The 15,516-nt window shown below is 48.2% G+C and overlaps 1 protein-coding gene across 5 annotated transcripts in view; it reads left to right on the top strand.

Annotated features, from left to right (window-relative positions):
• LOC124046699 (metabotropic glutamate receptor 1-like) overlaps positions 1 to 15,516 on the top strand; it is a 44,566-nt gene continuing 29,050 nt past the window's right edge. For 4 of the 5 annotated variants that reach the window (XM_046367394.1, XM_046367393.1, XM_046367391.1 and 1 more), the window contains exons 1-2: positions 1 to 193; positions 1,040 to 1,890. In XM_046367394.1, the coding sequence (XP_046223350.1) occupies positions 1,161 to 1,890 (730 nt within the window). In that variant the 5' untranslated portion in view covers positions 1 to 193; positions 1,040 to 1,160. The remainder of the gene's footprint in view (positions 194 to 1,039; positions 1,891 to 15,516) is intronic. The other variant, XM_046367392.1, reaches the window with a different exon arrangement.

The following is a 15,516-nucleotide window of genomic DNA, read 5'->3' as shown; positions in this document are numbered from 1 at the left end:
TTAAAGATGCATGCAGTGATCAAGAGGGATCGAGGGGGGCACCCATGCTCCCTTTCAGAAAGATAGAGAGCTAGAGGTTGGGGGAAAAAAGAAATACTGTATTTGCGCTGCAGAGGCTTATTAAACTTGGGCTCCAAACTGAGAGGTTCAGGAGACAAGGAGATACGCAATGTTCCCGAAGCAGCGGGTGCAGGTATGTACACGCTCTAACGTTATGATCTCTAAGGTATTTTAGGCTATAGCGAATGCAAAAGGTGCAATATAACATGAATGGAGGAGATGGCTCCTCATGTGAATAGCAATGATGGTAAAGCATTGCTTTCGTTATTTGATTACTAGCCTACGGCATTTCATTTACAAATGTTCTGGAAAAAAAGTGAAACACTATAAAATACCCTATCTTACCTAAACCGTTTGTAGGTGATTATCAATTGGAATGTTAATTAGATGTTGACAATGTCGATATATAAACAATAGAATGGTAAATTATATGAGATCTGATTAATTGGTCATTTCAATGGAACATTTAAGCACCATTTAAAGCACCATTTTATGTAGCTAAACACAAACTCATCGGGTGTGGGCAAATTATTGTGAGCCCAACGGTCAAGTAGAATTTAGCGCTATCCAAGGGACTGAAACCAGCCACGCAAACCAACCATCGCACAAATCAACTTTTAATCAGCCTCCTGTAAGCGGTTTTTACTGTAGGCTATAGATTATGAAAGGCGTTCAACGTCGTTTCTCACTGTCCGCAGCTCTGGATAAGAGCGTCTGCTAAATGACTGTAATGTATCAAATGGTTTTACATTACTGTAGACTATTAGTACTTGAATTATTCAAGATTGAATGTCAGATTGGCTTCTGCAGCAGCCTATAACTATATTTGCCTTTGCTTCATTGCGAAGTTGTGTAGCCTATTAAAAGAGTTGCCAAAGATAGATTGGCAACACATAGCTGTTTATCATCACTTGTTGAAAAACTTGTTGCAAAACTTGTATCACTTGTATCAAACTTAAATTAACACGTCTCTCATCAGCAGGAAAGACATCAGTGAAAGAGGGATGGTAAGGAGATGATGGATCTTCAATTAAACTTGGATCCTCAGCTCTCCCCAATGGCCAAGCGGACATGATTATATCCCCAAGACTGTTGACACCATGTGGAATATGATTTACCTGAATGCTATTAGGTTTTTGTATTTCCTTATTCTAGTGTGTGATGCGTTCGTCTCCCCCAGTAACATATTTGAGAGGTCGGTGGTTTCTAAAGCTGCTGGGTCCCGCTCGGTGGCCAGAATGGACGGGGACATTATAATCGGTGCACTGTTCTCGGTCCACCACCAACCATCAACAGAGCAGGTAGCGGAGAGGAAGTGCGGGGAGGTTCGGGAACAGTACGGAATCCAACGAGTAGAAGCGATGTTCCACACCTTGGACAGAATCAACTCAGACCCGAACCTTCTACCCAACATCACTCTGGGGTGCGAGATCAGGGACTCCTGCTGGCACTCCTCAGTGGCTCTGGAGCAGAGTATTGAGTTCATTAGAGACTCTCTCATCTCGATCCGGGATGACGACAACAAAGATGGTACATCCAGACAGTGGTGCATTGATGGGACGCCTGCAAGCCAACCGCCCACTACCAAGAAACCCATAGCAGGTGTCATTGGACCTGGATCCAGCTCAGTGGCTATCCAGGTCCAAAACCTCCTGCAGCTGTTTAACATCCCTCAGATAGCATATTCTGCGACCAGCATAGATCTGAGTGACAAAACGCTCTTCAAGTATTTCCTTAGGGTTGTGCCCTCTGACACTCTCCAAGCCAGAGCCATCTTGGACATTGTCAAACGCTATAACTGGACCTATGTGTCAGCAGTCCATACAGAGGGTAAGACACTCCACTTTCTAATCCAAGAAGTAATTGGCCTGCATGTTGCCTACTGGCCATCAATGCCTATTCAAACACAATTTTTATAAAGTTGTGTTGGGGATTGAACTGTGAATATTCACATTCTAGATATACATAGTTCTATCCAATTGATTATGATCAGTCATAACACAGGAGGATGCTTGAGGGGAAAACGACTCATAACAATCGCGGATCAAATGGAACGGCATCAAACACCTGGAAACCACGTCTTTGATGTATTTGATACCATTTCACCGAATCCTCTCCAGTCAATACCACGAGCCCGTCCTCCCCAATTAAGGTGCCACCAACCTCCTGTTATTCATAATTCATAATCATAATGGATTTAGGTCAAAAAAGGAGAGGGGTTCAACATCATCCACCAAAGTTAATAGCCTGTGCTTGTTCATTCAGGCCTTCCTCAGCCCTCTGGCCTACAATTCACGAGGAATCCTTGACAGGTACAAACCATTAAAGAGAAGCCACTTTCTCATGGTCAAATTCTGTGGTTGCTACAGATTTGAGTGGGCAACAATCCTAGCTCTTCAAGGTTCCTCAACCCTGGCCTCGCCAGCAGTGTTTGTGGGGCTTAATTGGGTGTGGAGAGAAGTCTCAGAGCAGTAAAGGTAGCAAAATGTTTGGATTCAACTGTAGGTTTAGAAGGAGGGAATAGCCGGTGTGTAGTTTGAGTTTGGCACATGATTATGACAGGCTTGGATCTATGAAGTTCTGTACTGTCAGTCAGTGTCAATGGTCAGTCAAATCAGTCCATGTCCATGAACTCAACTATTAATTAGCATTTCTACACAAGCCATCTCAAATATCAAAGCTATATAAACCCACTATCAGATGGGTATACACATGGACACATTGCTTTTCCTTATGTTCCATTTGAATGGATCCAGCAATGCTGAAAGCAACAGATTGTTATTATTTTCCATAATTGAAGTAGTTCAAATAGCAATCATGACGACAAAAACATTCAATAAACAATACTACCTTAGAAGCTTGAACATGACGCCATTCAATATAATTATTTGTGTTGATGTACATACACAAAGATATCATCTTGTTTTGTTGATTTATCAATTTCTGTTTAGAAATTAATGTGTACTATTTACTACAGCAACCCACTGCTCACAATTCACTACCACAATCCACTACTAAAAATTCATTACCAGAACCCAACACTCAATATTCACTACCGCAACCTACTGCTCACTATTCACTACTGCAACCTACTACTCACTATTCACAACCACAACTCACTACTTACTATTCACTATTTGCTACCACAACCCACTTACTCACCATTCACTACCACTACTCACTATTTACTACCTCCACCCACTACGCACTATTCACAACCACAACCCACTACTCACTATTCACTACAACAACCCACTGCTCACTATTCACTACCACAACCACTACTCACTATTCACTACCACAACCCACTACTCACTATTCACTACCACAACCCACTACTCACTATTCACTACCACAACCCACTACTCACTATTCACTACCACAACCCACTACTCACTATTCACCCTCATAACCCACTACTCACCGCCACAACCCACTACTCACTATTAACTACCCACAACCCAATGCTCACTATTCACTGCCACAACCCACTACATACTATTCACTACCACAACCCAGTACTCATTATTCACCACCCCAACCTACTAGTCAGTAAATCACTACCACAACCCACTACTCACTATTCACTATTTGCTACCACAACTCACTACTCACTATTCACAACTACAACCCACTACTCACTATTCATTACCACAACCCACTACTCACTATTCACTACCACAACCCACTACTCACTATTCACCCTCATAACCCACTACTCACTATTCACCCTCATAACCCACTACTTACTATTCACCGCCACAACCCACTATTCACTATTCACTGCCACAACCCACTACTCACTATTCACTACCCACTACTCACTATTACTCACTATTAACTACCCACTACCCACTACTCATTACCACAACCCACTGCTCACTATTCACTACCACAACCTACTAGTCAGTAAATCACTACCACAACTCACTACTCACTATTCACTATTCACAACTACAACTCACTACTCACTATTCACTATTTGCTACCACAACTCACTACTCACTATTCACAACTACAACCCACTACTCACTATTCACTACCTGCTACTAAATTTTCACTACCACAATCCACTGCTCACTATTCACTACCACAACCCACTACTCACTATTCACTACCCACTACTCACTTTTCACTACCCACTACTCACTATTCACTAACACAACCTACTACTCACTATTCACTTCCGCAAACAACTATTCACTATTCACTACCACAACTCACTACTTACTATTCACTACAACAACCCACTTACTCACAATTCACTACCACTACTCATTATTTACTACCTCCACCCACTACACACTATTCACAACCACAACCCACTACTCACTATTCACTACAACAACCCACTGCTCACTATTCACTACCACAACCTACTACTCACTATTCACTACCACAACCCACTACTCACTACTCATTACCACAACCCAGTGCTCACTATTCACTACCACAACCTACTAGTCAGTAAATCACTACCACAACTCACTACTCACTATTCACTATTTGCTACCACAACTCACTACTCACTATTCACAACTACAACCCACTACTCACTATTCACTACCTGCTACTAAATTTTCACTACCACAATCCACTGCTCACTATTCACTACCACAACCCACTACTCACTATTCACTACCCACTACTCACTTTTCACTACCCACTACTCACTATTCACTAACACAACCTACTACTCACTATTCACTTCCGCAACCCACTATTCACTATTCCCTATTTGTTACCACAACCCATTACTCACTACTCACAATTCACTACCACAACCCACTACTCACTACCAGCTATTCAAATAAAATAAAATAAAATGTATTTATATAGCCCTTCTTACATCAGCTGATATCTCAGGGTGCTGTACAGAAACCCAGCCTAAAACCCCAAACAGCAAGCAATGCAGGTGTAGAAGCACGGTGGCTAGTAAAAACTCCCTAGAAAGGCCAAAACCTAGGAAGAAACCTAGAGAGGAACCAGGCTATGAGGGGTGCATACTTAAATTCACACAGGACACCAGATAAGACAGGAGAAGTACTTCAGATATAACAAACTGACCCTAGCCCCTCGACACATAAACTACTGCAGCATAAATACTGGAGGCTGAGACAGGAGGGGTCAGGAGACACTGTGGTCCCATCCGATGATATCCCCGGACAGGCCCCGGACAGGCCAGGATGGATATAACCCCACACACTTTGCCAAAGCACAGCCCCCACACCACTAGAGGGATATCTTCAACCACCAACTTACCATCCTGAGACAAGGCCGAGTATAGCCCACAAAGATCTCCGCCATGGCACAAGCCAAGGGGTTGCGCCAACCCAGACAGGAAGATCACGTCAGTGACTCAACCCACTCAAGTGATGCACCCCTCCTAGGGACGGCATGGAAGAGCACCAGTAAGCCTGTGACTCAGCCCCTGTAATAGAGTGTTAGAGGCAGAGAATCCCAGTGGAGAGAGGGGAACCGGCCAGGCAGAGACAGCAAGGCCGGTTCGTTGCTCTAGAGCCTTTCCATTCACCTTTACACTCCTGGGCCAGACTACACGCAATCATATGACCCACTGAAGAGATGAGTCTTCAGTAAAGACTTAAAGGTTGAGACCGAGTCTGCGTCTCTCACATGGGTATGCAGACCATTCCATAAAAATTGAGCTCTATAGGAGAAAGCCCTGCCTCCAGCTGTTTGCTTAGAAATTCTAGGGACAATTAGGAGGCCTGCGTCTTGTGACCGTAGCGTACGTGTAGGTATGTACGGCAGGACCAAATCGGAAAGATAGGTAGGAGCAAGCCCATGTAATGCTTTGTAGGTTAGCAGTAAAACCTTGAAATCAGCCCTTGCCTTAACAGGAAGCCAGTGTAGGGAGGCTAGCACTGGAGTAATATGATCAGATTTTTGGGTTCTCGTCAGGATTCTAGCAGCCGTATTTAGCACTAACTGAAGTTTATTTAGTGCTTTATCCGGGTAGCCGGAAACTAGAGCTTTGCAGTAGTCTAACCTAGAAGTAACAACAGCATGGATTAATTTTTCTGCATCATTTTTGGACAGAAAGTTTCTGAAAGCTGTCCTCTTCTGCCGAAGAGGTAGAACAAGGATCGGACCAAAATGCAGCATGATGATGATTCATGATATTTTAATGAAGGAAAAACTATACAAACAGAAACTACAAAAATAACGAAATGAAATAACGAAAACCGAAACAGCCCTATCTGGTGCAAACCCAAAGACAGGAACAATCACCCCTGAAACACTCACAGAATATGGCTGCCTAAATATGGTTCCCAATCAGAGACAACGATAATCACCTGACTCTGATTGAGAACCTCCTCAGGCAGCCATAGACTACGTAGACACCCCACAAAACTCCTAAGACAAAAACACACCACAATAACCCATGTCACACCCTGGCCTGAGCAAATAAATAAAGAAAACACAAAATACTAAGACCAAGGCGTGACAGAACCCCCCCCCCCTAAGGTGCGGACTCCCGGACGCACCTCAAAACCATAGGGAGGGTCCGGGTGGGCGTCTGTCCATGGTGGCGGCTCCGGCTCGGGACGTGGACCCCACTCCATTAATGTCATAGTTCCTCCCCCTCGCGTCCTGGGATTATCCACCCTCGCCGCCGACCATGGCCTAATAGTCCTCACCCAGAACCCCACTGGACTGAGGGCAGCTCGTGACTGAGGGGCAGCTCGTGACTGAGGGGCAGCTCGGGACTGAGGGGTAGCTCAGCACTGAGGGGAAGCCCAGCACTGAGGGGAAGCCCAGCACTGAGGGGAAGCCCAGCACTGAGAGGAAGCTCAGCACTGAGAGGAAGCTCAGCACTGAGAGGAAGCTCAGGCTGGTAGTTGGCTCTGGCAGATCCTGGCTGGCTGGCGGATCTGGAAGGGTCTGGTTGACTGGCAGATCTGGAAGAGTCTGGTTGACTGGCAGATCTGGAAGAGTCTGGTTGACTGGCAGATCTGGAAGAGTCTGGTTGACTGGCAGATCTGGAAGAGTCTGGCTGACTGGCAGATCTGGAAGAGTCTGGTTGACTGGCAGATCTGGAAGAGTCTGGTTGACTGGCAGATCTGGAAGAGTCTGGTTGACTGGCAGATCTGGAAGAGTCTGGTTGACTGGCAGATCTGGAAGAGTCTGGCTGACTGGCAGATCTGGAAGAGTCTGGTTGACTGGCAGATCTGGAAGAGTCTGGTTGACTGGCAGATCTGGAAGAGTCTGGCTGACTGGCGGATCTAGCTGCTCTGGCTGCTCCATGCAGACTGGCAGCTCTGGCTGCTCTATGCAGACTGACAGCTCTGGCTGCTCTAGGCAGACTGGCAGCTCCATGCAGACTGACAGCTCTGGCTGCTCCATGCAGACTGGCAGCTCTGGCTGCTCCATGCAGACTGGCAGCTCTGGCTGCTCTATGCAGACTGACAGCTCTGGCTGCTCTAGGCAGACTGGCAGCTCCATGCAGACTGGCAGCTCTGGCTGCTCTATGCAGACTGGCAGCTCTGGCTGCTCCATGCAACCTGGCAGCTCTGGCTGCTCCATGCAGACTGACAGCTCTGGCTGCTCCATGCAGACTGGCAGCTCTGGCTGCTCCATGCAGTCTGACAGCTCAGGCTGCTCCATGCAGTCTGTGTCATGTTTGTCATTTATTATCATGTCTTGTCCCTGTGCTCCCCATTCTATTCGTTTCCCTCTGCTGGTCTTATTTGGTTCTTTCCCTCCTTCTATCCCTCTCTCTCCCCCTCCCTCTCTCACTCTCTCGCTCTCTCTTCTCTCTATCGTTCCGTTCCTGCTCCCAGCTGTTCCTATTCCCCTAATCATCATTTAGTCTTCCCACACCTGTTCCCGATCCTTTCCCCTGATTAGAGTCCCTATTTATTCCTTTGTGTTCCGTTCCTGTCCCGTCGGTTCCTTGTTTAGTATTCACCATGCTGTGATTGCGTTTCGCCCTGTCCTGTCGTGTTTTTGCTGTGATTGTGTATCGCCCTGTCCTGTCGTGTTTTTTGCCTTCATCAGATGCTGCGTGTGAGCAGGTGTCTCTGTCAACTACGGCCTGCGCCTACCCGAAAGCGACCTGCAGTCTGTGGCCGCTTCTCCAGTTATTCCCCTCTACAGACTAGAGGATTTCTGTTATTCCCTGTTTGGACTTAAATAAACTCTGTTTCTGTTAAGTCGCTTTTGGGTCCTCTTTCACCTGCATGACAGAAGGAACCGACCAAGGAATGGACCCAGCGACTTCAGACGCTCGTTACACTGCCGTCGAGATCCAAGGAGCCATGCTCGGCAGACACGAGCAGGAATTGTCTGCTGCTCGCCATGCCGTGGAGAACCTGGCCGCTCAGGTTTCCGACCTCTCTGGACAGTTCCAGAGTCTCGTCTCGTGCCACCTGTTACTTCCTGGCCTGCCGAGCCTCCAGAACCTAGGGTTAATAACCCACCTTGCTACTCCGGGCAGCCCACTGAGTGCCGCTCCTTTCTCACGCAGTGTGAGATTGTGTTCTCTCTCCAACCCAACACATACTCTAGAGAGAGAGCTCGGGTTGCTTACGTCATTTCACTCCTTACTGGCCGGGCTCGAGAATGGGGCACAGCTATCTGGGAGGCAAGGGCTGATTGCTCTAACAAGTTCCAGAACTTTAAAGAGGAGATGATTCGGGTTTTTGACCGTTCAGTTTTTGGTAGGGAGGCTTCTAGGGCCCTGGCTTCCTTATGCCAAGGTGAACGGTCCATAACGGATTATTCTATTGAGTTTCGCACTCTTGCTGCCTCTAGTGAGTGGAACGAGCCGGCGCTGCTCGCTCGTTTTCTGGAGGGACTCCACGCAGTGGTTAAGGATGAGATTCTCTCCCGGGAGGTTCCTTCAGATGTGGACTCTTTGATTGCTCTCGCCATCCGCATAGAACGACGGGTAGATCTTCGTCACCGGGCTCGTGGAAGAGAGCTCGCATCAACGGTGTTTCCCTGCTCCGCATCGCAACCATCTTCCTCCTCTGGCTCAGAGTCTGAGCCCATGCAGCTGGGAGGGATTCGCATCTCGACTAAGGAGAGGAACGGAGGATCACCAGCCGCCTGTGCCTCTATTGCGGAGTTGCTGGACATTTTGTTAATTCATGTCCAGTAAAAGCCAGAGCTCATCTGTAAGCGGAGGGCTACAGGTGAGCGCAACTACTCAAGTCTCTCCATCAAAATCCTGTACTACTTTGTCGGTCCATCTACGCTGGACCGGTTCGGGTGCTACATGTAGTGCCTTGATAGACTCTGGGGCTGAGGGTTGTTTCATGGACGAAGCATGGGTTCGGAAACATGACATTCCTTTCAGAGAGTTAGATAAGCCTACGCCCATGTTCGCCTTAGATGGTAGTCATCTTCCCAGTATCAGATTTGAGACACTACCTTTAACCCTCACAGTATCTGGTAACCACAGTGAGACTATTTCTTTTTTGATTTTTCGTTCACCGTTTACACCTGTTGTTTTGGGTCATCCCTGGCTAGTATGTCATAATCCTTCTATTAATTGGTCTAGTAATTCTATCCTATCCTGGAACGTTTCTTGTCATGTGAAGTGTTTAATGTCTGCCATCCCTCCCGTTTCTTCTGTCCCTACTTCTCAGGAGGAACCTGGCGATTTGACAGGAGTGCCGGAGGAATATCATGATCTGCGCACGGTCTTCAGTCGGTCCCGAGCCAACTCCCTTCCTCCTCACCGGTCGTATGATTGTAGTATTGATCTCCTTCCGGGGACCACTCCTCCTCGAGGTAGACTATACTCTCTGTCGGCTCCCGAACGTAAGGCTCTCGAGGATTATTTGTCTGTGTCTCTTGACGCCGGTACCATAGTGCCTTCTTCTTCTCCGGCCGGGGCGGGGTTCTTTTTGTTAAGAAGAAGGACGGTACTCTGCGCCCCTGCGTGGATTATCGAGGGCTGAATGACATAACGGTTAAGAATCGTTATCCGCTTCCCCTTATGTCATCAGCCTTCGAGATTCTGCAGGGAGCCAGGTGCTTTACTAAGTTGGACCTTCGTAACGCTTACCATCTCGTGCGCATCAGAGAGGGGGACGAGTGGAAAACGGCGTTTAACACTCCGTTAGGGCATTTTGAGTACCGGGTTCTGCCGTTCGGTCTCGCCAATGCGCCAGCTGTTTTTCAGGCATTAGTTAATGATGTTCTGAGAGACATGCTGAACATTTTTGTTTTTGTCTATCTTGACGATATCCTGATTTTTCTCCGTCACTCGAGATTCATGTTCAGCACGTTCGACGTGTTCTACAGCGCCTTTTAGAGAATTGTCTCTACGTAAAGGCTGAGAAGTGCTCTTTTCATGTCTCCTCCGTTACTTTTCTCGGTTCCGTTATTTCCGCTGAAGGCATTCAGATGGATTCCGCTAAGGTCCAAGCTGTCAGTGATTGGCCCGTTCAAGGTCACGTGTCGAGTTGCAGCGCTTTTTGGTTTCGCTAATTTCTATCGGCGTTTCATTCGTAATTTCGGTCAAGTTGCTGCCCCTCTCACAGCTCTTACTTCTGTCAAGACGTGTTTTAAGTGGTCGGTTCCGCCCAGGAGCTTTTGATCTTCTAAAAGAACGTTTTACGTCCGCTCCTATCCTCGTTACTCCTGACGTCACTAGACAATTCATTGTCGAGGTTGACGCTTCAGAGGTAGGCGTGGGAGCCATTCTATCCCAGCGCTTCCAGTCTGACGATAAGGTTCATCCTTGCGCTTATTTTTCTCATCGCCTGTCGCCATCTGAGCGCAACTATGATGTGGGTAACCGTGAACTGCTCGCCATCCGCTTAGCCCTAGGCGAATGGCGACAGTGGTTGGAGGCGACCGTTCCTTTGTCGTTTGGACAGACCATAAGAACCTTGAGTACATCCGTTCTGCCAAACGACTTAATGCCCGTCAAGCTCGTTGGGCGTTGTTTTTCGCTCGTTTCGAGTTTGTGATTTCTTACCGTCCGGGTAGCAAGAACACCAAGCCTGATGCCTTATCCCGTCTGTTTAGTTCTTCTGTGGCTTCTACTGATCCCGAGGGGATTCTTCCTTATGGGCGTGTTGTCGGGTTAACAGTCTGGGGAATTGAAAGACAGGTTAAGCAAGCACTCACGCACACTGCGTCGCCGCGCTGTCCTAGTAACCTCCTTTTCGTTCCTGTTTCCACTCGTCTGGCTGTTCTTCAGTGGGCTCACTCTGCCAAGTTAGCTGGTCATCCCGGTGTTCGAGGCACTCTTGCGTCTATTCGCCAGCGCTTTTGGTGGCCGACTCAGGAGCGTGACACGCGCCGTTTCGTGGCTGCTTGTTCGGACTGCGCGCAGACTAAGTCGGGTAACTCTCCTCCTGCCGGTCGTCTCAGACCGCTCCCCATTCCTTCTCGACCATGGTCTCACATTGCCTTAGACTTCATTACCGGTCTGCCTTTGTCTGCGGGGAAGACTGTGATTCTGACGGTTGTCGATAGGTTCTCTAAGGCGGCACATTTCATTCCCCTCGCTAAACTTCCTTCCGCTAAGGAGACGGCACAAATCATTATTGAGAATGTATTCAGAATTCATGGCCTCCCGTTAGACGCCGTTTCAGACAGAGGCCCGCAATTCACGTCACAGTTTTGGAGGGAGTTCTGTCGTTTGATTGGTGCGTCCGTCAGTCTCTCTTCCGGGTTTCATCCCCAGTCTAACGGTCAAGCAGAGAGGGCCAATCAGACGATTGGTCGCATACTACGCAGCCTTTCTTTCAGAAACCCTGCGTCTTGGGCAGAACAGCTCCCTGGGCAGAATACGCTCTGGTTCGCTTCCTTCGTCTGCTACCGGGTTATCTCCGTTTCAGAGTAGTCTGGGTTACCAGCCTCCTCTGTTCTCATCCCAGCTTGCCGAGTCCAGCGTTCCCTCCGCTCAAGCGTTTGTCCAACGTTGTGAGCGCACCTGGAGGAGGGTGAGGTCTGCACTTTGCCGTTACAGGGCACAGACGGTGAGAGCCGCCAATAAACGCAGGATTAAGAGTCCAAGGTATTGTTGCGGCCAGAGAGTGTGGCTTTCCACTCGCAACCTTCCTCTTACGACAGCTTCTCGTAAGTTGACTCCGCGGTTCATTGGTCCGTTCCGTGTCTCCCAGGTCGTCAATCCTGTCGCTGTGCGACTGCTTCTTCCGCGACATCTTCGTCGCGTCCATCCTGTCTTCCATGTCTCCTGTGTTAAGCCCTTTCTTCGCACCCCGTTCGTCTTCCCTCCCCCCTCCCGTCCTTGTCGAGAGCGCACCTATTTACAAGGTACATAAGATCATGGACATGCGTTCTCGGGGACGGGGTCACCAATACTTAGTGGATTGGGAGGGTTACGGTCCTGAGGAGAGGAGTTGGGTTCCGTCTCGGGACGTGCTGGACCGTTCACTCATCGATGATTTCCTCCGTTGCCGCCAGGATTCCTCCTCGAGTGCGCCAGGAGGCGCTCGGTGAGTGGGGGGTACTGTCATGTTTGTCATTTATTATCATGTCTTGTCCCTGTGCTCCCCATTCTATTCGTTTCCCTCTGCTGGTCTTATTTGGTTCTTTCCCTCCTTCTATCCCTCTCTCTCCCCCTCCCTCTCTCACTCTCTCGCTCTCTCTTCTCTCTATCGTTCCGTTCCTGCTCCCAGCTGTTCCTATTCCCCTAATCATCATTTAGTCTTCCCACACCTGTTCCCGATCCTTTCCCCTGATTAGAGTCCCTATTTATTCCTTTGTGTTCCGTTCCTGTCCCGTCGGTTCCTTGTTTAGTATTCACCATGCTGTGATTGCGTTTCGCCCTGTCCTGTCGTGTTTTTGCTGTGATTGTGTATCGCCCTGTCCTGTCGTGTTTTTTGCCTTCATCAGATGCTGCGTGTGAGCAGGTGTCTCTGTCAACTACGGCCTGCGCCTACCCGAAGCGACCTGCAGTCTGTGGCCGCTTCTCCAGTTATTCCCCTCTACAGACTAGAGGATTTCTGTTATTCCCTGTTTGGACTTAAATAAACTCTGTTTCTGTTAAGTCGCTTTTGGGTCCTCTTTCACCTGCATGACAGTCTGACAGCTCAGGCTGCTCCATGCAGTCTGACAGCTCAGGCTGCTCCATGCAGACTGGCAGCTCATGCTGCGCTGAACAGGCAGGAGACTCCGGCAGCGCTGGAGAGAAGGAAGGCTCTGGCTGTGCTAAACAGGCGGGAGACTCCGGCAGCGCAGGAGAGGAGAAAGGCTCTGACAGCGCTAAACAGGCGGGAGACTCCGGCAGCGTTGGAGAGGCGAGGTGCACTGTTGGCCTGATGCGTGGTGCTGGCACTGGTGGAACTGGATAGAGAACACGCACAGGAAGCCTGGTGCGGGGAGCTGCCACCGGAGGACTGGTGTGTGGAGGTGGCTCTGGATAGACCGGACCGTGCAGGTGCACTGGAGCTCTTGAGCACCGAGCCTGCCCAACCTTACCTGGCTCGATGCCCACTCTAGCCCGGCCAATACGAAGAGCTGGTATGAACCGCACCGGGCTATGCACCCGCACTGGAAACACCGTGCGCTCCATAGCATAACACGGTGCCTGCCCGGTCTCTCTAGCCCCCCGGTAAGCACAGGGAGTTTGCGCAGGTCTCCTACCTGGCATAGCCATACACCCTGTGAGCCACCCCCCAAGAAATTTTGGGGGGTGACTCTCAGGCTTCCATCCGCGTCGCCGTGCTGCCTCCTCATACCAGCGCCTCTCCGCTTTAGCGCCTCACCGCTTTTCCGCCTCCAGTTCTTCCTTGGGGCGGCGATATTCTCCAGGCTGAGCCCAAGGTCCTTCACCGTCCAGTTCGTCCTCCCATGTCCAATCCCTCTCTCGCTGCACCTTGGTGTGGCTACACACCACAATAACCCATGTCACACCCTGGCTTGACCAAATAAAGAAAGAAAACACAAAATACTAAGACCAAGGCGTAACACTTGTTATGTTCGTCAAAAGTGAGATCAGGGTCCAGAGTAACACCGAGGTCCTTGACAGTTTTATTTGAGACGACTGTACAACCACCAAGATTAATTGTCAGATTCAACAGAATATATCTTTGTTTCTTGGGACCTAGAACAAGTATCTCTGGTTTGTCCGAGTTTAAAAGTAGAACGTTTGCAGCCATCCACTTCCTTATGTCTGAAACACAGGCTTCTACCGAGGGCAATTTTGGGGCTTCACCATGTTTCCTTGAAATGTACAGCTGTGTGTCATCTTCATAGCAGTGAAAGTTAACATTATGTTTTCGAATGACATCCCCAAGAGGTAAAATATATAGTGAAAACAATAGTGGTCCTATAACGGAACCTTGAGGAACACTGAAATTTACAGTTGATACAGTTGATTTACAGTTGCTATTCACTATTCACTGCCGCAACCCGCTACTCAATTTTCACGACCACAATCCACTACTCACTATTCACTACCCACTACGCACTACTAACTTTTCACTACCCACAACTCACTATTCATTACGACAACTCACTGCTCATAATTCACTACCACGACCGACTACTCATTACTCACAACCACAACCCACTACTCCCTATTCACTACCACAAACTCCTACTCATTATTCACCGCCACAAACCACTACGCGCTATTCACAACCACAATCCACTACTCCCTATTCACTACAACAACCAACTGGTCACTATTTACTGCAACAACATACTATAGACTATTCACTACCACAACCCACTGCTCACTAATCCCAACCACAACCCACTACTCACTATTCACATTTTGCTACCACAACCCACTACTCACTGTTCACAACCACAACCCACTACTCCCTATTCACTATCACAACCTACTACTCACTATTCACAACCACAACCCACTACTCATTATTCACTACCACAACTCACTGCATACCATTTAACTACCACAACGCACTACTCACTATTCACAACCACAACCCACTACTCCCTATTCACTATCACAACCTACTACTCACTATTCACAACCACAACCCACTACTCCCTATTCACTATCACAACCCACTACTCACTATTCACATTTTGCTACCACAACCCATTACTCACTACTCATTATTCACTACCACAACTCACTGCATACCATTTAACTACCACAACGCACTACTCACTATTCACAACCACAACCCACTACTCCCTATTCACTATCACAACCTACTACTCACTATTCACTACAACAACAAACTGCTCACTATTCTCTACCACAACCTGCTTTTCATTATTCACTACCACAACACACAACTCACTTTTCACTACCGCATCCCACTATGCACTATTCACAACCACAACCCACAACTCCCTATTCACTATCACAAACAACTACTCACAGTGTCTCCTGACCCCTCCTGTCTCAGCCTCCAGTATTTATGCTGCAGTAGTTTATGTGTCGGGGGGCTAGGGTCAGTTTGTTTATCTGGAGTACTTCTCCTGTCCTATTCGGTGTCCTGTGTAAATCTAAGTGTGCGTTCTCTA

The sequence above is a fragment of the Oncorhynchus gorbuscha genome, linkage group LG10 (assembly GCF_021184085.1).
Source record: "Oncorhynchus gorbuscha isolate QuinsamMale2020 ecotype Even-year linkage group LG10, OgorEven_v1.0, whole genome shotgun sequence".
In the NCBI taxonomy this organism is placed as follows: domain Eukaryota; kingdom Metazoa; phylum Chordata; class Actinopteri; order Salmoniformes; family Salmonidae; genus Oncorhynchus; species Oncorhynchus gorbuscha.
This window is presented reverse-complemented; position numbering and strand designations above follow the sequence as displayed.